The sequence below is a fragment of the Bubalus bubalis genome, chromosome 2, assembly GCF_019923935.1.
Source record: "Bubalus bubalis isolate 160015118507 breed Murrah chromosome 2, NDDB_SH_1, whole genome shotgun sequence".
Classification (NCBI taxonomy): Eukaryota; Metazoa; Chordata; class Mammalia; order Artiodactyla; family Bovidae; genus Bubalus; species Bubalus bubalis.
The window spans coordinates 78,664,729-78,686,299 of record NC_059158.1 but is presented as its reverse complement, the minus strand read 5'-3'; the positions used below and the strand labels follow the sequence as shown (position 1 = coordinate 78,686,299).

At 37.0% G+C, this 21,571-nt stretch overlaps 1 protein-coding gene across 8 annotated transcripts in view; it reads left to right on the top strand.

Moving 5' to 3' along the window:
- The first annotated feature begins 399 nt into the window (after positions 1–399).
- Positions 400–21,571, top strand: part of UBR3 (ubiquitin protein ligase E3 component n-recognin 3) — a 200,227-nt gene continuing 179,055 nt past the window's right edge. For 6 of the 8 annotated variants that reach the window (XM_025275209.3, XM_025275194.3, XM_025275200.3 and 3 more), the window contains exon 1: positions 402–1,005. In XM_025275209.3, the coding sequence (XP_025130994.2) occupies positions 461–1,005 (545 nt within the window). In that variant the 5' untranslated portion in view covers positions 402–460. Of the gene's footprint in view, positions 1,006–21,571 lie in introns of all 8 variants that reach the window. The other 2 variants (XM_025275205.3, XM_025275203.3) reach the window with 2 other exon arrangements.

The following is a 21,571-nucleotide window of genomic DNA, read 5'->3' as shown; positions in this document are numbered from 1 at the left end:
TTTTTTTTTCAGTAATAATAGTAATTCAATAATAATTAAGGGTTTGATAACAGTGGAAATCTGTATCTCAAAACGAAATAGAGATGCCTAAAATACATCTGTAAGATGCTGACTTTTATAGTTCAGGTAAATAAAGGGAAAAAAGGTCCATATTAAAGGTCTTCCATATTACTCATATAAAATTTTTTAAAAAGTCGAGTCCCTTCTTTTAGTGGCTTTCAACTACAAGAGAGCCAAAAGGTTGAAGAAAGAAACAAGAGGACTGTCCCAAGCTAGCGGGTCGGAAAGCCCGCACCCCAACTGGAGGGGGCGTGTGCATGGGCGGGGACGCAGGCGGAGGTGCGCGGCAGCCCCGGGGTATCGCGAGAGTTGGGCGGACCGAGCAATCGCAGCAGTCAATTCCCCCACCCTCCCGGGAGGAGCCGCCGGCCCTGGACTCTCCAAATTCTGAGCTCTCATCATGGCGGCGGCGGCCGCTGCGGCCGTCGGGGGGCCGCAGCCACCCCAAGCCGAGGTGCCTGCTCCCGGGCTGGCCCTGGACAAAGCAGCCACCGCCGCGCATCTGAAAGCGGCCCTCAGCCGGCCGGACAACCGGGCAGGTGCTGAGGAGCTGCAGGCGCTGCTGGAGCGGGTGCTGAGCGCCGAGCGGCCGCTGGCAGCGGCTGCGGACGGCGAGGAGGCGGCGGCGGCAGGCGGCGGGGGCGGTCCGGGGGCGGCCGAGGAGGAGGCTCTGGAGTGGTGTAAGTGCCTTCTGGCGGGCGGCGGAGGCTACGACGAGTTCTGCGCGGCGGTGCGGGCCTACGACCCCGCGGCGCTATGCGGCCTGGTCTGGACTGCCAACTTCGTGGCCTACCGCTGCCGGACGTGCGGCATCTCCCCCTGCATGTCGCTTTGCGCCGAGTGCTTCCACCAGGGTGACCACACCGGACACGACTTCAACATGTTCCGTAGCCAGGCCGGGGGTGCTTGCGACTGCGGAGACAGCAACGTGATGCGGGAGAGTGGGTGAGTGGAGTCTTTCCCCGGGGCGGGGGACACAGCGGGATTGTCCAGGCCGAGTCTGAAGAGGCCTCGGGGAGGGGAAGCTCGGAGCCGACTCCGAGCTGTCAGGAGAAAGAAGTGGGGGAAGGTGCAGCCACATGGGGATGGAAGTGACTGAGCTGTCAGCGGTGAAAAGGGGATGGGGAGGAGGGGAGAGCGGAGAGCGTATTTAGAGAACGAGGCTGGGAATTTCGGGGAAGCCGAGGCGAACGAGTGATTGCGAGAAAAGAGCCAGTGCCTAGAGTAGGAGCGGAGAGAAGAGGAAAGGATACTTGGGGAATCTGGTGTCGAGCTGTCAATTGTGTACTTGCTGGGGAAGGCTTTAAAGCCGCTCGTTTCTTGGGAAGAAACTGATGATGTGATTTGAATTATTTGGGAGAGCGATGATAATGGGGACTAAATTGGGTCGCGGGATGATGAGAGTGGGGGAAGTGGTCTTGCAGCTGCAGAGGAGGACAGCTTGTGGAAAGGGACTTCTGAACTGTCAGTGTGTCTGTGTGAGGGAAGGAGCTCCTGAGCTGATGGGGGTTGAGGGAGGAGGGAAGGGGAGGGGCCTGAATGAAAAGTGACTGTTGAGCTGTCAGTGGAGTGTTTGGTGTGCTGGAATGACAGCTAGAATTGAGCTACTGAGCGAGCAGTCAGTTATAGAATACCCTCCATACCAGAACAAGCAAAACACTGAGCGAATTAGGAATCAAGTCCTAGGTCTTCTCTAGTTAAAAGGGCACTTTATTCACGGACTAATAGGCGAACCTCTATCTAAAAGGAAACACTCAACAGATGCTTTTTCGATAGGAATGTTGTACCAGGATGTTGGGATTTGCCAAAAGACATTTCAGAGATTGCAGGGAGTTAAAGAGTTGGTACATGTTGTGTCTTGGCTTGGGATATGATGTCTGGGGAAGTCCTGTGAGAAGAAAAAAGCTTAGTCAAAGAGAGCTTTTTGGTTGGGTAGTATCTGAAAGAATGTTAGCAAATCCAGTTATTCAAGTTTTTCGATTTTCAGGTCTTATAATTAATGATAGAGTATTAGAAATGGTCTCTGTTTTCCTTGGAGTAGGTTACTGTTACCTGTAGGTTACTGTTACTGCAAAATGTTTATATCTATTAGGTAGATACATGACCTGTGTCTTAAGCAGCTTATGCAAGAGTAGAAAATGGTAAGTTCCTTAAATAGTCTGGGAGTTAGAGGAGGCTTCTGTGCAGAGGGAGTAAGAAAAAGCTTTAGAAAGGAGCTTGCTAATAATGATAATACTTGTAATTCTGCTGCTGCTGACAAGGACAATAGTAATAATTGCAGCTAACATTTGCTAACTTTAGAGTGTATGCCTGACACTTAAAAATACTTTCAAGATTGATAATTAAATAGGTAAAATTTTTTTAGCTAAAAAAGCAAAAAAATAAAAATATACACAGTTTAAAGTTTCCCTCTCATCCTGTCTCCTGTCTGTCCAGTTTCTTTCCACCGTTTTTAGTTTCTCTTAGTGTGAAAACAAGGGTGAATATGTATTTTGATTTTTCAGTCTCTTTATATCATATACATTAGTCTATGCATTTTCATTTTTCATTTAAGGGGTCTGTCAGTAAATCAGTGTACTCTGTTAAAAAAATCTGCATAGTGTTTCATGTCATAAATTTGCCATTCTTAGTCATCACTTTTGATGGACATTTTGGTTCCAATATGAAATTACAACCTGATATACCTTCTTTTCACACCTGTGCAAGAATATCAATGGGATAAATAAAGTGAAATTTCCAGATTGCCCCCCCATAAGACTTAGTAGTAAGCAGAGCACGTGACTGTTTTACAACAGCCTCATCAACAGAGTGCTATTAAAATTTTGAATTTTTATCCACCTGTTTGGAAAATAATGATCAAATATTAAAACCCGCTTTACGTGATTAGCTCATTTAATCAATAACTCCAAGACTGTTACTCATTATCCCCATTGTACAGAAGAGGAAAGTGGGGTGCAGGGTTTAAGACACTTGCTCAGGATTATACAAGTAGTTGGCTATGCATCTTGATGCCAGAGCCTGACAGCTTCACCATTCTCTCTATTGCCTTACAAACAACATTCTTATTGGTACTTCCATTTGTTACTATGTTCCTTTTCTTTTAATATGTCATTCTTAGTTAGGCCTTTTTTTCTTTTTAAAATGTTACCTGTTAAAAACATTTAAGAGGGATTTCAAAACAGAGGAATTGAAACAGTGCCTTATTGATCCTTAGACATTTTTACTTCTTAGTCAATGTTAACATTTAAGAAATCCGCAGAATACGTGAAAGTAGGAGATAATATTCTTTCCTGAATTTTAGAACCAAATGGCATAAATAATTATCAGGTTCATTTGGATGAGATGCATATCTGATCTCTCATTGTGATGCTTCATTGTGGGAGCAGAAATATCTCAGTGAGTTTCTTTCAAGGTACTTGTACAGTTTTAGGGCATCTGGGCTGTAGCCGGTCCATATCTTAATCTCATAGCATTTGTCTTCACTGACATCTTGCAGATTCTTATTTTTCCCCTAATCAGGCAAGCCTCCCTTTATCAGATGATACATGCCTGCGTGCTCAGTCACTTCAGTTGTGTCTGACTCTTTGTGACCCTATGGACTGTAGCCCACCAGGCTCCTCTGTCCATGGGGGTTCTCCAGGCAAGAATATTGGATTGGGTTGTCCTGTCCTTCTCCAGGACATCTATAGTACTTAAATAATTATTGTCTGTCTAAAATGCATAGCTATTGTCTGTACATGCCAGCAGTTGCCATGCCGTTTCACAATGGGCAAGAGTGAACAATAAACAATATTATGGCCATGTGATTATTCTGAAATTTTTACAATTCTTTGGGTTGGACAGGATAATTCTTCTGGGCCACGTACCTAATTACTACTTTGAGAGACACAGGATGTTAACCAGTGGTGCAGGTTGAAAGGCTGCCTCTGGAATCTTTTTAGAACTGGGAATCATTAAAAAATTCCTGGTGGGCAAAGCTGGACTACCCTCACATGGATGGAATGTAACTTTTCTCAAGTTTTTGATATTTCTTAAAATTTTTTTGGTTGCTAAAGATCGAAGATGTGTTGATTTTAGTGTTGTTTGTTATTTTAATTGTCATAGAAGTTTGTATATCTTATTCAGTAAATTTTAAAGGAAGGATTCTATTGTTCTCTGTATCTTGTTCTTAATAAAAGAGAAGAAACCCTACTGTGCCTTAATCCTTTCCCCAAGTGTCTGACTGTTTTGGGTAGGATGTTGTATGATTGGGGATGGGAAGAATCAAATATTTGGTCTATCACAACCTGTATTACTGTTTAATTTTCAGATTTATAATTACAGAAATATGCAAGGAGGATTCAGTTTTCTTTGATTAGTAGTAATAAATGTGGCGTATTAACAGGTATACAAATCAAAGGAAGAAAACAGCTGAGAATTCATTTGTAGGAAGAGATTACAAAGCCTATAGAAACTGTGTATTAGTAATTGTGTTTTGGACTTCCCTGGTGGTCCAGTGGTTAAGACTCAATGCTTCCAATGCTAGAGGTGTGAGTTTAATCCCTGGTCAGGGAACTAAGATTCCAAGCTTTGCAGCATGTCCAAAAATAAATAAATAAAAATAAATTTAAATAAAAATTTAAAAGATAAATTTTAAGAATAGTAATGGAAAATATAAAATAATGTTTGACTGGTTTGGGGTTCTGATGTTACAAACCAGAAATTGGAATTTTAAACATTTAGTTTTCAAATTTTGATGCAGAGGATGACCGTTTTCATATTCTATTCTGCATTACAGATTTTTTTTGCTACCTTCCTTATTTTCCCTCACAGATTCTAAACTCTTTAAAATTAGAAAATTCATCTTGCTATTATTAATCAAACGCTCTTGTGCTTGCTTACTAGGTAGATAGTATGTGTTGAATTAAACTGGATAAACTAGTGACTGTTTTACCTTAAAATTTACCCTGAAGTCACATTGCTTTAGTTATTCGGGAGGTGGCATGGATTATTAAATCCAAAGCATCTTTTTTTTCTTTTTTTAGGAGAAGAAATTTTATTTTCAAGGATTTGTGCAATAGTGGTGAATAAAATATTTTATTTCAGCTATAAAAAGCTGACTTCATTCCACCCTGGCATACAGGGTTTATGGTGTGCCAGTTTGAATCTGAGGCAGTACTACTATCTCCATTCTTCTACCCCTAACAGACTCTGTTAAAGGAACAACTTCCTACGATTTTCATTCAAAAATATGACCTACCAACCAAAGCATCTTTTTTCGGTGTACTTCAGGAATTGTTAACTATTTTTCAATTTCAAAAGTAATACTTACAGGTTATAACATAAAAATAGGTGGATAAAGTAAAAAATAAAGTTTCCTCTTTCCTCCATCCCACTTCTCAGTGAGAGATTTCCCTGTCTTTTGAGCTTAATTTTAACTAAATTATAACTTAAATTATAATTTAACTTATAACTAAAAAGATTTTAGTTATAATTTATTCAGCATTTCTAGATGTTTTGTTGTGGGAAGTTTTTAGGTTATTTGGTGTGTGGCAGTGCTAGAAATACTTTGGCCACCTGATGCAAAGAGCTGACTCATTTGAAAAGACTGTGATGCTGGGAAAGATTGAGGGCAGAGGAGATGGGGACGACAGAGGATGAGATGGTAGGATGGCATGACCAATTCAGTGGACATGGATTTGGTTAGACTCCGGCAGTTGATGATGGACAGGGAGGCCTGGTGCGTGGTTCATGGGGTTGCAAAGAGTCGGACATGACCGAGTAACTGAACTGAACTGAACTCAGTGCTAGAAATTGAAGCCATGGATGTCTGGTTGAATAGTGTTACACTCTCTGTACCTTGCTTTTCCCCCTGAACATACTTATTGAAACTGTCTCTTATTAGTACATGGAGAACAATTTGATTTTCTTTTTAAATTGTATTCTATTGCATTTTGATATTTTTGTATTTTACTGTAATTTATTCAGTCAGTTCACTACTGATAGACATGTAAATTAAGTCTTGGGCTTAATATAAGCATAACTGAAGTCAGTATTCTTGTATACACGTCTTTGTGTGTGTGTGAGTATATGTGTGAAGATAAACTCCCTGAAGTAATATCTTGGTTAATGGAAATGTGCATTTTAAACTTTTGATAGCGCCCTCCAAAGAAATTAATTTACACTCTTACCAATAATGTATAAAAGAGCATGTTTCCCACCATGTTGGCCAGTGTATATGGTGTTACCAGTTTTTCTGATCTTTGTTAATCTGATAAGTGAGAAATGATATCTTTTTCATCTGTTATCCCTTCCCCCACTCCCCTTTCCTCCCAGACTGGAGTATTTTGAAGCAAATCTCAGGTATCTTATAATTCAACTTATAAATATTTATGTATTTCAGTAAAGAAATATGAACCCTTAAAAATAAAATAGAACCCAAATGTCCATTGACAGATGAATGGATAAACAAAATGTGGTATATTCATAAGATGGAATATCATTCAGCCTTTACAAGGAATGACATTCAGACATGAGCTACAATATGGATGAACCTTGAAAATCTTAACGCTAAATGAATAAACCTGATGTAAAAACACAAATATTGTATGATCCTATTTATATGAAGTTCTTGCAATCGTTTAATTACCAAGAGAGAAAGTAGAATGGTGGTTGCCATGGGCTTGGCAAGATGGAAGTGAGGACTTGTTTAATGGGTAGAGTTTCAGTTTGAGAAGATAAAAATGTTCTTGAGTTGTATGGTGGTGATGGTTGCATGACAATGTGAATATCCTTAATACCACTTAAAATGGTTAAAATGATAAATTTTATGTGTATTTTATCACAAAGGATTGTAGTACTGTTACCACAATTATAGTACCTAAAATATTCATAGTTATTTTTTAGTATCTTCAACTATCCAGTGAGTGTTCAGATTTTCCCACTTGTCTTATAAATGATTTCTTAGGGTTGATTTAGGATTAGGATGCAGAGTTCTACTATTGTACTTGGTTTTCATTTCTCTGAAGAATCTTAATTTATAGTTTTCACCACTCCTCCTCTTTTTTCCTTCTTTCAATGTATTAGTTGAAGAAATCAACGTTGTGGGATTTAATGATTGCAGCTCTGTGATATTTAACTTGTTCCTCTGCCCACTATTTCCTGTAAACTGGTAGTTGGATCTAGAGTCTTGATCAAATTTTAGGTTCTGTTTTTGGGGAGGTGGTGCAAGAAAACTTGAATGGTGTCTTATACTTCCTGTTGAATTGTAGCAGGAGTCACAGAATATCTCCTTGTCTCTTCTTTAGTAAATGTTAGGTTGATCAGTGTGTTCAGGTTTGTCAGCCCAATCCATACGTCGTAAAGTTCCATATCATGTCAAAGATTTTTGCAGCTATTGACTATCACTGTCTAGACCCATTATTTCATTGCGGGCTGCAAAATGGTGATACTCTAATTGTATTATCCTTTCATATATTACTGAGTTCTTTTTAGAATACTCAAAGTTTCAAGGATCAGCTATACTTACTTATATCTATATCTCTAGACATGTTTTACAGAGCTCTTCTACTGAGGGGTGTACTGTGGTCAAACAAACTTGGGAAATACTACATGTTGTATATTCTTGGCTATCTGCAATGTATAACATTAAAAAAAAATCCTGTAGTAAATAAATCTGTAAATTTGAACAATCAAAGTTTCATTGATTAAATCTAGGAAGCTATTATTTTTGAGTCATACCAGTTTGGAAAATTTTGTCCACTTGACTACCCTTCCATTACCTTAATGTCAGCATGTCTAAAACTGAATCAGCTATATATATCTCTCCAAAAAAGATTTTCCTTTTCTTTTTTTCTGTTTAAATTAGTTTAATTTCCCCTCCTCATCAGAAATCCTAGCTATTAGTGGCTTAAACTTTGAAGCATTTATTGTTTTGCATCTTAGGACTAGTTCAGTGTTACAGGGACACAGGCTTTTTATAAACTTTTGTTTCATCACTCAGTTTGTTTATATTTTGTCTTTGTTGTCTCATGGCTTGGGAAAAACAGAGGAATGGATTTTGGGTCGATATCTAACAGTGTCTGCTTGTATCCTTATTGATTCTTTCCTTTTCTTCTCCTCAAATGCTTGATACTAAGACCTGTTCTTTTGTTTTCTCTTAGATTTGTTCTTTTCATTCTCTGCTGTTACCTTAGGCCAAGCCTTCATGACATAATAATCTATTCCATGATAATTACTATTTTCCTGCCTGTAATAATTTCACAGTTCAGTCTGACCTTCACTCATATAAAATTCTGCTTCACATATGTCACAACTTTGCTTAAAATAACTTCTCATATTTTATAGGCTAATGTCTGAAGCCTTTAGCCTGGCGTCAGTGTTTTCCACAACATGGCCTCTATGTACATTGCCAACTTTATTGTCTCCATTGCAGTAGGATCCTCTCTGTTACTTTTTTTAAAATTTTAGTTCACTGTTTGTATTCCTGTCCTTGAAGTCTCAGTTGTATCCTGTGCTGCAAAGTCCGGTTGCAAGTTTAATTTTTACTGTCAGGCTCATGTGTAAGGGCAGCACTCCTATAGCATATGTACAGTGTGAAACCATACTGCAGGATTTGATTTTCTGAATTAACAGGTTTTTTTTTTTTTCATTTTTAGTTTTTATCCCTACAAATAGCAAACTTTCAATAAAAATTTTATAATGAGGACCTAGCCATATATATCTCTTTTATTTGTGTTTTCTTTGCTCATATTCAGAGTTTTATTTATGTATTTACATGGGTTCCTTGTGAAATTTTCTTCCCTGTGAATCTGGAATTTTCTCCATAGCAGTATCCATCTAACTCAAGTCACAAATTCAAACAAAGGAGCACAACATTCCTCCTACTGTACTGAGAGCTTGAAGGAAGAAGAGTTAAAGAAATCTTTGTTCTCTGTTCTGTGTTCATTGTACTTTTTGTCATTGCTAATTTACTAGAAATAATGTAGACAGATTCTGCTTAGTGGAGAAGATTCTGCTTAGTGGAGAAGATTCTACTTGAGCTGAGTGTAATTTCTAGTCATCTTTATTGTTATGAGGTTTAACTACAACAGCAGTGTGGAAGTCTGGTTAAATTGTAAATTTTTTCTAATTTGTATTTCATGTTAAAGTCTAAAACTATTTTCAACTATGAAACATTTTCAATATACATCAAAGTATAGAAATATAACAAGTACTTTTGTACTCACCATTAAGATTAATAGAGGTCAACTTTGTTATAGTTGCCTTTTTTCAGTCAAAAAACTGAAGGTCATGCTCTTCTCCCTATATCTTTTCCTCCCTAAGATTTACCATTATCCTGAAATTCCTGTGTCATATGCATGCATGTTTTACTTTTATATTTATTCAATATGTTTTACATTTGCTTAAATGTACTACATTTAAACTATATATGTGTGTATAATTCTTTTAGTATGGAAAATATACATAAATTATTTTATATTAATCCTTCTGCATCTTGCCTTTTTCATTTACCATGTTGCTAAAATAGACTAGTTTATTAATTTTTAATTACTATTAAACATTCTATAGTATGATTAAACCATGGTTTGCTTATCTGTTTCTTTGCTGAGGGGACAGTTAGATGCTTTACATTTTTCATTGTTTCCAAAAGGGCTTCAGTGAACATCTTTGTATGTATCTCCTTGTGTAGATATACCAGAATTTTTTTTAGGCCAGAGTCTGAGAAGAGGGATTGCTGGATCATAGGGTGTGCATTCTTCAGCACACCTTACTAGATAGCTGAGAATTGATTTCCATTGTTTTATCCAATTTATTTCCAATTACTCTTCCACCAGGAAATTGAGTTCCCGTTTTCCTGTATATCAAGAGTTGCTGATATATTAAAAAAATAAAGAATATATTTGAAAAATTTTGCCAATCTGTTGGTTATAAGCAAGCATGTTTTCACATGTTTTTAGGCCATTTAATTTCTTCTTTTGTGAACTGCAGGCTTTTCTCTAGCTGTGGAGAGCGGGGGCCTAGTTATGGTGTGTGAACTTCTCATCGTGGTGGCTTCTCTTGTTACTGAGCACAGATGGGCCCGCACAGCAGCAAGGACCCAGAACAGCCGAAAATAAATAAATAAATAAAATAAAATACAGTTACTATCAATTAGATTAAAAAAGAAAAGAAAATCTATAGGCATTTTTTAAAACAAAGGTAAAGAGGATTGCTTTAAAATACACAAATAATACAGACTAGAGTGGACATTTGTGTTGTTTTCTATTTTAAATATAACAGTGCGTTCTTGTTAGTCCCAAACTCCCAAAATGTCCCCCCGCCCCACCCTGTCCCCCACTCTGGTAACCACAGGTTCATTCTCTAAGTCTGTGAATTATTTTCCTTTTGTTAACAAGTTCATCTGTATTATTTTTTGTTTTCAGTTTCCACAAATAAGTGATATCATATGATATTTGTCTGTCTCTGAGTGACTTCACTTAGTATGATAATGTCCAGGTCCATCTGCGCTGCTGCTGATGGCATTATTTCACTGTTTTTAGTGGCTGAGTAATACTCTATTGTGTGTGCCACATCTTCTTTATCTATTCGTTTGTCAATGGACATTTAGGTTACTTTCATGTCTTGACCACTGTAAATATCTGGCACCATTTATTAAACAACCATTTTTTTCTTCATTGATCTTACTGCCACTATACGACAGCTCTTGTATCAGTTTCCTGTATATGTCTTAAACTCTTGTATTGATATGTCTCTTGTAACAATATCATATGTTTTAATTATTACAACATTAGAATAAATCTCAATATGGTAAGATTTCCCTTATTGTTCTTCAAAAGAATTTTGGCTCTACCTGGTCTCAACTTTTTCGTTTCAATATCAGAGTCATCTTGTCAAGTTCTGTGGAAAATTCTGTTAGTTACTTATTGGAATCACATTACATTTTAGGGCACTGCAGAAGGAGGCTCTTACAAGGATATTCATTATACTATTTGTAATAGGAAAAAAATAGAAACAATGAGATTAGTAAACTGTGGTTTAATCATGCAGTGGAATTCTTTTCAGTAGAAAACACACTTTGTTAAGAGTAGTATTAAATCTGCCTAACCATGAGAGTAATCCAAATTGTTGTTTCTGTAAGTAAAGTATTCCTCCATAAATTGTGTAGCTTTTGTTATATTTATTCCTGGATAATTTATTTTTGTTTCTACTATAGATGATATCATTTTAAAAATTGCTTTTTCCAATTTCTTTTTTATTGCTTTTTCCTAATATTTTGTATTATAAAAGTATTCAAATGCTATTAATTTTTAAATATTGATCACACCATCTTTGAAGTCTCTTCTAATAGCTAATCTGTGTATTACAATAATCTGTGTGTATATATATAAAATGTATTTAAGATTTCTTTATTTTTTGGGTGTGGTGGGTCTTCGTTGCTGCACATGGGCTTTCTCTAGCTGTGGTGAGTGGGGCTTCCCTGCAGCGGTGGGCTCCTTACTGCAGGGCTCCCCTCGCCGAGCGCCGGCTCTAGGCGCGCGCGGGTTTCGGTAGTTGCAGCTCCTGGACTCGGGAGTGGGATCAGTGGCGGCGGCACACAGGCTTAGTGGCTCCGCGGCACGTGGGGTCTTCCCAGGCCAGGGCTTGAGCAGGTGTCCTTTGCATTGTAAAGCGGATTCTTAACACTGGACCACCAGGGAAGCCCCTCGAATAATATTTTAACTGAGTTGAGACTTTTAGTTGACATTTGTTTTCCCTTACACTTTGAATATACTTTTCTGTTGTCTTCTGGTCTCTGTTGCTGAGAGATTATATTCCATCTGGTTGTTCTTTTGTAGTCAGTCTGCCTTTTTAATTGGTTGCTTTTAAGGTTTATTTTTTGGTAATCTGTAGTTTCACTGTGATGTGTCTGTTTGTCGGGCTGGTTCTAGATGAGGATTTGTGTCTCTCATCAGTTCTGAAAATTCTCAACCATCATCTCCTTGAATTTTGAGTCTCTACTATCTTTATTTTCTGTTTTGGACACCATGTTATTGTATTTGTTGGATCTTCTCATTCTGTCTCCTAAAGAGAGCTCACTCACTTTCTTTCCAGTAATCTTTTTTTTTTCCCCTGTATTGAGGGTAATTTCCTCAGATCTATCTTCTTGGTAATTCCTTCTTCAGTTCTATGTGATCTGCTGTCCAGTGTGTCTATTAAGTTTTTAATTTGAATGAATGGAAATTTCATTTCTAGAAAAATCTTTAAGGAAAATTTTACAGAGAATTTGAGTTTTATCATTGGTCCAGTGTCGATTTTAAAAATTAATTTTTAGTTTGGGGGTTCCAAAGCCGCAAGAATAATATAAATCCCAGACTTGGCATGAAGCCTAGATTTGTGGTTTTGACTTCTTAAGGGAATTTTAAATCTTACCCATTGCTCAGGTAGAGATAATTCTGCTTGTAGGTGATTTTATTGGGAGAGTGGGGACAATTTAATGGAATATATTCTTTAAAGAATCTCGGGAAAATCTAACCTATAATAATGGAAAGAATTCCTGGAATGCTTGTTGGCATGAATATATTACTATATTTCTGATTTATTCACTATGATATTTCATTATCACAAAACTCCAGTTAGCTTATCAGTCATCTCTGAAGAACCCTCGATATTTTGACAGGGGACCTTTGATGTTGGTCTTGCTAATTTTCACTTTAGAATTGTGAAAACATACCTGACTGTAAGGACATGTTTTGGTTGCCCTTCCCAACGTTTTTTGTCTTTTTGTCCTTTGGTAAATCATTTAATTTTCCTAGGCTGTAGTTTTTACCACATGTAAAATAGGGATGGTAGACAGATCAAAACCTGCCTACTTCAATTTTTTTCTTTTAAACTAAATGTGACACTAAACACATAAAATAGAATGGTATTATTCCAATTGATTGCCCAGGACTGTGAAACATTGGCATGCTGTAATAATACTCTATTATGCTAGTGCTCTTATAGATAGAACTGTTAAGCATACCCTCTTATCAAACTGTTGGATTGGAATGCTTGACCAAGGCAGTTGCATATGATTTTGAGGGCATGTTTTTGGAATAGCTTGAATAAGGAATAATTGGCTCAGTGGTAAAGAGTCTGCCTGCCAATGCCGGAGACTCAAGAGCCATGGATGGGTTCTATCCCTGCGTTGGTAAGATTCCCTGGAGAAGGAAATGGCAACCCTCTCCAGTATTCTTGTCTGGGAAATCCTGGGGACAAAGAGGAGCCTGGCGGGCTACAGTCTATGGGGTCCCAAAAAGTCAGACACGACTTAGTGACTAAACAACAACGATAGCAATAAGTTGCACGATTTAAAGTACAATAAGTTTTCACGTGTGTGTGTATGTATATACACACACACAATTTTTTTTCTATGTACACACACACACACCTGTAAAACTGTGACCTTAATCAGGATAGTAAACATAGCAACTACCTGCAAGGTAATGCCTTCCTTCTGCCTTTTTCTGTGCCCCTTCCCTCAGCAACCACTGATCTAGCAACATTCTGTTGCTATAGATTAATTTCCTTTTCTAGAGCTTTATATAAGTGGAATGTGTGTGTGTGTGTATCTTGTGATGTTAAACCATATTTATAAGTATAAAAAATCATTCACCAATAATACTCTTATATGGTGGCTTTAAAAAATTTTTTCCCAAACCTAATTCAGGGCACCATTTTTATTTAAAAATTAAAAAATTAAAAAAAAGTTATTTCATTTCATTTTTTGGACCCCTTCAAATAACTATTCATACAAGCATCATTTAATTTACAGAGCCTCAGCAGGGCACCATTTTTAGATGGTCATTAGGAAAACAGCAATGCATAGAAATTGTAGCCTTTCTCAGTGATAACTTCACCATTTTATTTTTACCTTTTAACCTTGAATTATTCAAAAGCTGATACATTATTGCTTCAGTTATAGGAGAAAAACAGCTATTCTTTCCCTGTTTTCATTATTTTCTTACTTTGATTTCATGTTTATCAGAGCATCCAAAACACTCATTCTCTCTATTGTTAATTCAGCTTCTTATAAGACATCCTCAAAGACAGGGTAGATTAAGTCATCCTGGCATGGAAATATGTATATACATATATTTGATCTGGTGTTCTTCACTCAGCATAACCATTTTAGGTTCATTCATCTTGTTGTATGTCACTAGTTCATTCTTTTATTGCTCAGTAGTATTTGACCATCAGGGTATCACACAATTTGTCTATCTGTTAATCTGTCAATGAACATTTGAGTAGTTTCCAGTTTTTGACTATTACAAATATAGCTGTTATGAAATAGTCATAGTCAAGTCTTTATGTGAATATTAACCAGTTTTTATATGGATACTTCCCTTTGGTAAATACCTAGGTGTGTTATGAGTGGATCATATGATAGATGTGTGTTTAACTTAAAAAAATTTTTAAACATTTTTATTGTGGTTTTTTATATATATATATAATAAACTTTGACATTTCAATTATTTAAAGTGTATAATTCAGTGGCATTAATTACATGATGTGTAGCTTTTAAAGAAACTTTCAAAATGTTTTCCTATGTGGGTATTCCATTCTGATTTCCTACCAGCAGTATGTGAGTTCCGATTCTTCTGCATCCTTGCAAATGATTGCTGCGGTTAGTCTTTTTAATTTTAGCTGTTCTAATAGTTGTGCATCACTATGAACAAAGCTAGTGGAGGTGATGGAATTCCAGTTGAGTTATTTCAAATCCTAAAAGATGATGCTGTGAAAGTGCTGTAGTCAATATGTCAGCAAATTTGCAAAACTCAGCAGTGGCCACAGGACTGGAAAAGGTCAGTTTTCATTCCAGTCCCAAAGAAAGGCAATGCCAAAGAATGCTCAGACTACTGCATAATTGCAGTCATCTCACATGCTAGTAAAGTAATGCTCTTCTTCAAGCCAGGCTACAGCAGTATGCGAACCATGAACTTCCAGATGTTCAAGCTGGTTTTAGAAAAGGCAGAGGAACCAGAGATCAAATTGCCAACATCGGCTGGTTCATCAAAAAAGCAAGAGAGTTCCAGAAAAACATCTATTTCTGCTTTATTGACTATGCCAAAGCCTTTGACTGTGTGGATCACAATAAACTGTGGAAAATTCTGAAAGAGATGGGAATATCAGACCACCTGACCTGCCTCTTGAGAAACTTATATGCAGGTCAGGAAGCAACAGTTAGAACTGGACATGGAACAACAGACTGGTTGCAAATAGGGAAAGGAGTACGTCAAGGCTGTATATTGTCACCCTGCTTATTTAACTTCTATGCAGAGTACATCATGAGAAACGCTGGGCTGAAAGAAGCACAAGCTGGAATCAAGATTGCCAGGAGAAATATCAGTAACCTCAGATATGCAGATGACACCACCCTTATGGCAGAAAGTGAAGAGGAACTAAAAAGCCTCTTGATGAAAGTGAAAGAAGAGAGTGAAAAAGTTGGCCTAAAGCTCAACATTCAGAAAACTAAGAACATGGCATCTGGTCCCATCACTTCATGGCAAATAGATGGGGAAACAGTGGAAACAGTGTCAGACTTTATTTTTTTTGGGCTCCAAAATCACTGCAGATGGTGATTGCCGCCATGAAATTAAAAGACACTTACTCTTTGAAAGGAAAGTTATGACCAACCTAGATAGCATATTCAAAAGCAGAGACATTACTTTACCAAGAAAGGTCCGTCTAGTCAAGGCTATGGTTTTTCCAGTGGTCACGTATGGATGTGAGAGTTGGACTGTGAAGAAAGCTGAGCACCGAAGAATTGATGCTTTTGAAGTGTGGTGTTGGAGAAGACTCTTGAGAGTCCCTTGGACAGCAAGGACATCCAACCAGTCCATTCTGAAGGAGATCAGCCCTGGGATTTCTTTGGAAGGAATGATGCTAAAGCTGAAACTCTAATACTTGGGCCACCTCATGGGAAGAGTTGACTCATTGGAAAAGACTCTGATGCTGGGAGGGATTGGGGGCAGGAGGAGAAGGGGACGACAGAGGATGAGATGGCTGAATGGCATCACCGACTTGATGGACGTGAGTTTGAGTGAATTCCGGGAGTTGGTGATGGACAAAGAAGCCTGGCATGCTGCGATTCATGGGGTCGTGAAGAGTCGGACACGACTGAGCGACTGAACTGAACTGAACTAAGTTTTGGTAGTTCCTTATCTATTGTGGATATAAACCTTTTATCAGATACATGATTTAAAAATATTTTTTCCTGGTTTGTGGCTTTGTTGTTTAGTCACTAAGTCATGTCTGACTCTCATATCTTTATTTATGAGTCTCCTAAGTGGACTTTTCCCCCTTTATAAAGGGACTTAGTTTCTTTGAAATCTGCATGAATTTGTGTGTGTTGTTTGTGTATATATATATATGCACACAAATGTGTGTGTGTGTGTGGAGGAGAGAGTAAGGAAGAAAGAAAAACAGAAATCTATTAAATGTGGTCAGAAGATCCCCTGAGATATAGTTTATTTTTTAAACAATAATAGAAAACCTATAAGACAGGTGTTCTTTATCTCTGAAATTATTAACTTAATGTGTTATAGTTTTGTTAATTATATTTCTCATCAGGTATTCAATTATCCATCTTGCAATTTGGTACTCTGAGAGAAAAGTTTATTTTGGTTTGTATAAAACTGAAATTTAACACTGACAGTTAAGGTTAGAAAGAAGGAAGTGATGCCGTGGCTTAGATTTATTTGAAGTAATACTGAGATTACTCACTATTATGAGTATCTGTATCAGTAAGTCTTAGATTTTTTTATGTTATCAAATTTGCATACACAGGAACTTATATGTAAAGTGTATATATATAATATAAATAATTTTAATGGGAACATTCATGTGGCACTATCTACATTAAGATATAGATCTTTAAGTATTGATAAATATTTTATATTACTGTAATTTTAATAGAAAATGAATTCAAGTTAATATGAAACTTAAGGTGATGAATTTTTTTTTTTAAGACTAAAAGAGGCTATAGAGAGTTATTAGGATATTAGGCATTGAGATTAGGAACAGGTTAGAGAGGATTAGCCTTAATCCTGATATTAAAATACTATATATAATAGATTCTTAAACCAATATAATTTCTTATTGTCATTTGATTAGAAGGACCATAAAGCCTGGTTTTTCCTCTCTAGCTTTATTGAGGTATAATTGACAAATAAAATTATATAAATTTAAAGTATATAACATGACAATTTGATACATGTATATATTACAAAATGATTATCACAATAAGGTTAGTTAACACATTCATCACCTCATATCCTTTTTTCGTGTGTTAAGAACTTTTAAGAACTACTTTCTTAGAACATTTCAAGTATATAATACAGTATTGTTAACTGTAGTCACCATGCTATACATTAGATCCCCAGAACTTATTTATCTTATAAGTGGAAGTTTGTACCCCATGACCAACAATCCGTTTCCCCCGTACCAAACCCCTGACAACTACCATTCTACTCTCTGTTTCTCTGAGTTCAGCTTTTTTAGATTCCACTTACAAGTGAGATCACACAGTATTTGTCTTTCTCTGACTTATCTTCCTTAGCATAAAGCCCTCTAAGTTCATCCATATTTTCACAAATGGCAGGACTTCCCTCTTTTTATGGCAGAATAACTTTTCCCATTATATGTATATGTATATGTATATATATGTGTGTATATATATATCTGTCTCACATTGTCTCTGTCTGTCGTCTGTTGGCTGACACTTGTTTCCATGTCTTTGCTGTTGTGATAATGCTACGGTAAACATGGGGTGCAGATCTCTCTCTCAGATAGTGACTTAATTTCCTTCAGATATATCCAGAAGTGAGGATTGCTGGATCATATGCTGCTGCTGCTGCTGCTAAGTCGCTTCAGTCGTGTCTAACTCTGTGCGACCCCATAGACGGTAGCCCATCAGGCTCCCCCGTCCCTGGGATTCTCCAGGCAAGAACACTGGAGTGGGTTGCCATTTCCTTCTCCAATGCATGAAAGTGAAAAGTGAAAGTGAAGTCGCTCAGTCGTGTCCGACTCTTAGCGACCCCATGTACTGCAGCCTACCAGGCTCCTCTGTCCATGGGATTTTCCAGGCAAGAAGAGTACTGGAGTGGGGTGCCATTGCCTTCTCCGATCATATGCTAGTTCTGTTTTTAATTTTTGAGAAACCTCATACTGTTTTCCATAATGCTGTAACAGTTTACATTTCCGCCAGTGAATGAGTCCTCTTTTCTTCACATCTGTTTTAATGCTAGTTCTCTTGTCTTTTTGATAAAAGTCATCCTAACAGATATGAGCTGATAATCTCATTCTGGTTTTGATTTACATTTCCCTCATAGTTAGTGTCAAACCAGTTAATCCTAAGGGAAATCAGTCCTGAATATTCACATTGGAAGGACTGATGCTGAAGCTCCAATCCTTTGGCCACCTGATGCGAAGAACTGACTCACTGGAAAAGATCTTGATGCTGTGAAAGATTGAAGGCAGGAGGAGAAAGGGATGACAGAGGATGAGATTGTTGGATGGCATCACTGACTCGATGGACATGAGTTTGAACAAGTTCTGGGCATTGGTGATGGACAGGGAAGCCTGGTGTGCTGCAGTCCATGGGGTTGCAAAGAGTTGGACATGACTGAGCGACTGAACTGAGTACTTAATGATGTTTAGCACCTTAACTGAGTACTTAATGATGTTTAGCACCTTTTAATGTACCTGTTTGTATGCCATCTTTGGAAGAACATGTATTCAAGTCCTCTGCTCATTTTAAAGTCAGAATTATTATTTGTTTTTTTGCTATTTAATTGTATGAGTTCTTTATATATTTTGAATATTAACCTCTAATTTGGTTTGCAAGTATTTTCTTCCATTCCTTATGTTGCCTTTTCGTTTTGTTGATTACTTTCTTTGCTGTGCAGAAGAAACTTTTTACTTTGAGATAGTTCCACTTGTTTGTTTTTGTTGCTATATTTTTGGTTTCATATAAAAAAAAATCATTTCCAAAGCCAATGTCAAGAGGTCCCCCCCCCTCAAAGTTTATGATGGCTTACATTTAAGGGTATATAATTCATTTTGAGTTAATTTTTGTGAGTATCTGCGTTAGGCATCCAGTTTTATTCCTTTGCATGTGAATATCCAGTTTTCCCAGCACCATTTATTGAAGAGATTATCCTTTACCCCTTTGTGTTCTTGGCTCCTGTGTCAGATTTTAGTTGACCAATATGCGTGAGTTTGTTTCTGGAGTTTCTGTTCTGTTTTATTGATCCATGTGTCTGTTTCTATGTCAGTATCATTCTGTTTTGATTACTATAACTGTATAGCACAGTTTGAAATCAGGAAGTGAGATGCCTCCACCTGCCTTTTTTTCTCAAGGTTACTTTGGCTATTTGGAATCTTTTGTTGTTCTGAATGAATTTTAGGATTGTATTTCTGTGAAAAATGCCTTTGGAATTTTGATGAGGATTGCATTGAATCTGTAGATTGCTTTGGGTAGTATGGATGTTTTACTATTAATTTTCATCCATGAACTTGGAATATCTATTTATTTGAATTTTCTTCAGTTTCTTTCATTAGTATTTTGTAGCTTTTAGCACACAACTCTTTCATGTCCTTTGTTAAATTTATTCCTGTCTATTTTTTTTAATTGTTTTTGGTGCTATTGTAAATGAGCTTTCTTTCTTCATTTCTCTTTCAGGTAGTTGACTGTTAGTGGATAAAAATGCAGTTGATTTTTGTATGTCGATTTGTATCCAGTAACTAGTAGTATTAGTTTTAACAGTTTTTTTTTTGGTGTAGTCTTTAGAGTTTTCTAAATATAATGGCGTGTCATCTGTGTACAGAGTTTATTTTATATCTCTCTGATTTGGACACCTTTCATTTCTTTCTGTTGTGCAGTTGCTCTAGTTAAGACTTCCAGTGCTATGTTGAATAGAAGTAATGAGACTGAGTATTCTTGTTCTTGGTCTCAGAGGAGAAACTTTCAGCTTTTCACTATTCAATATTATGTTTCTGGACTTGTCATTTATGGCCTTATTTATGTTGAGGTGCATCCAACTGTACCCAGTTTGTTGAGAATTTTTATCAATGTTTACTGAATTTCGTCAGACGCTGTTTTTGCATCTGTTGAGATTATCATGAATTTAATCCTTCATTTGTTAATGTGGCATATCACATTGACTGTTTTGTGTATACTGAATCATCCTTACATCCCAAGGATAAATCTCACTTGATTCTGGTGTCTAATCTTGTGGTGTACTGTTGAACTTGGTTTGCTAGCATTTTTTTGAGAATTTTTGCATTGCTATTAGGGTAATGCTGCCTCATAAAATGAATTTGGAAGCATTCTTTCCTTAAATACTTGTAAGAATTTGAGAAGGATTGATATTAATTCTTCTTTAACTGGTTGGTAGAATTTGGTAAGAGAATCTTAATCTCCTCTGCTTTTGTTAGGTCCTTACCATTTCTGTCCTTTGTTGTGCTCGTCTTTGCTTGAAATGTTCCTTGGTATCTCCAGTTTACTTGAAGAGATCTTATCTTTCTCATTTTATTGTTTTCCTCTATTTCTTTGTCTTGTTCACTTAATGCTTTCTTATCTCTCCTTTCTATTCTCTGGAACTCTGCATTCAGTTGGGCATATTTCCCTCTTTCTCCCTTGCCTTTTGCTTCTCTTCTGTTCTCAGCTATGTGTAAAGCCTCCTCAGACAACCGTTTTGCCTTCTTGCATGTCTTTTTCTTTGGGATAGTTTTGGTCACTGCCTCCTGTACAGTGTTACAAACCTCCATCCATAGTTATTCAGGCACTCTGTTTACCAGATCTAATCCCTTGAATCTATTCATAACCTCCTCTGTATAATCATAAGGGATTCAATTTAGATCATACCTGAATGATCTAATGGTTTTCTCTACTTTCTTCAATTTAAGCCTGAAGTTTGCAATAAGGAGCTTATGATCTGACCCGCAGTCAGCTCCAGGTCTTGTTTTTGCTGACTATATAGATCTTCCCTGCAAAGAATATAATCAATCTGATTTTGATATTTTCCATCTGGTTAACAGTAAAATTATGGTTTTAAAAATAACCATTGAAAGCTAAGGGAATTACAATATTTTATTATTTTGGCTGGCTTACATCTTCCAGTTTATCTCTTTTACTTGGACAGCATATGAGAATTCTTTCTTTTAACTGTGGTTTGAGAAAATGTCTTCACAGGTATGGTGGATAAGAGCTCCAGATTAGAAATTAGACTGTCCTGATTCTAACCTGTGGATTACTGGGTCAAATGGTTGTGTGTTTATACTTTTAATAGTCCTCATATTTGGTGTGTTAATTTACACCTTTCCCAACAGTACAGTGAGGATGTCTGTCACTTTACTACCTGACCAGGGCAGTATATCATCAAATATTTGGTCTTTGCAAATACTATAGGTTTGAAAAAATTGTCCCAGTGTAGTTTTATTTCTTTTTTGGTCCATGTGTTATTTACAGGTGTGTTATTTAATTTCCAGATTTGGGGGACTTTTTTAG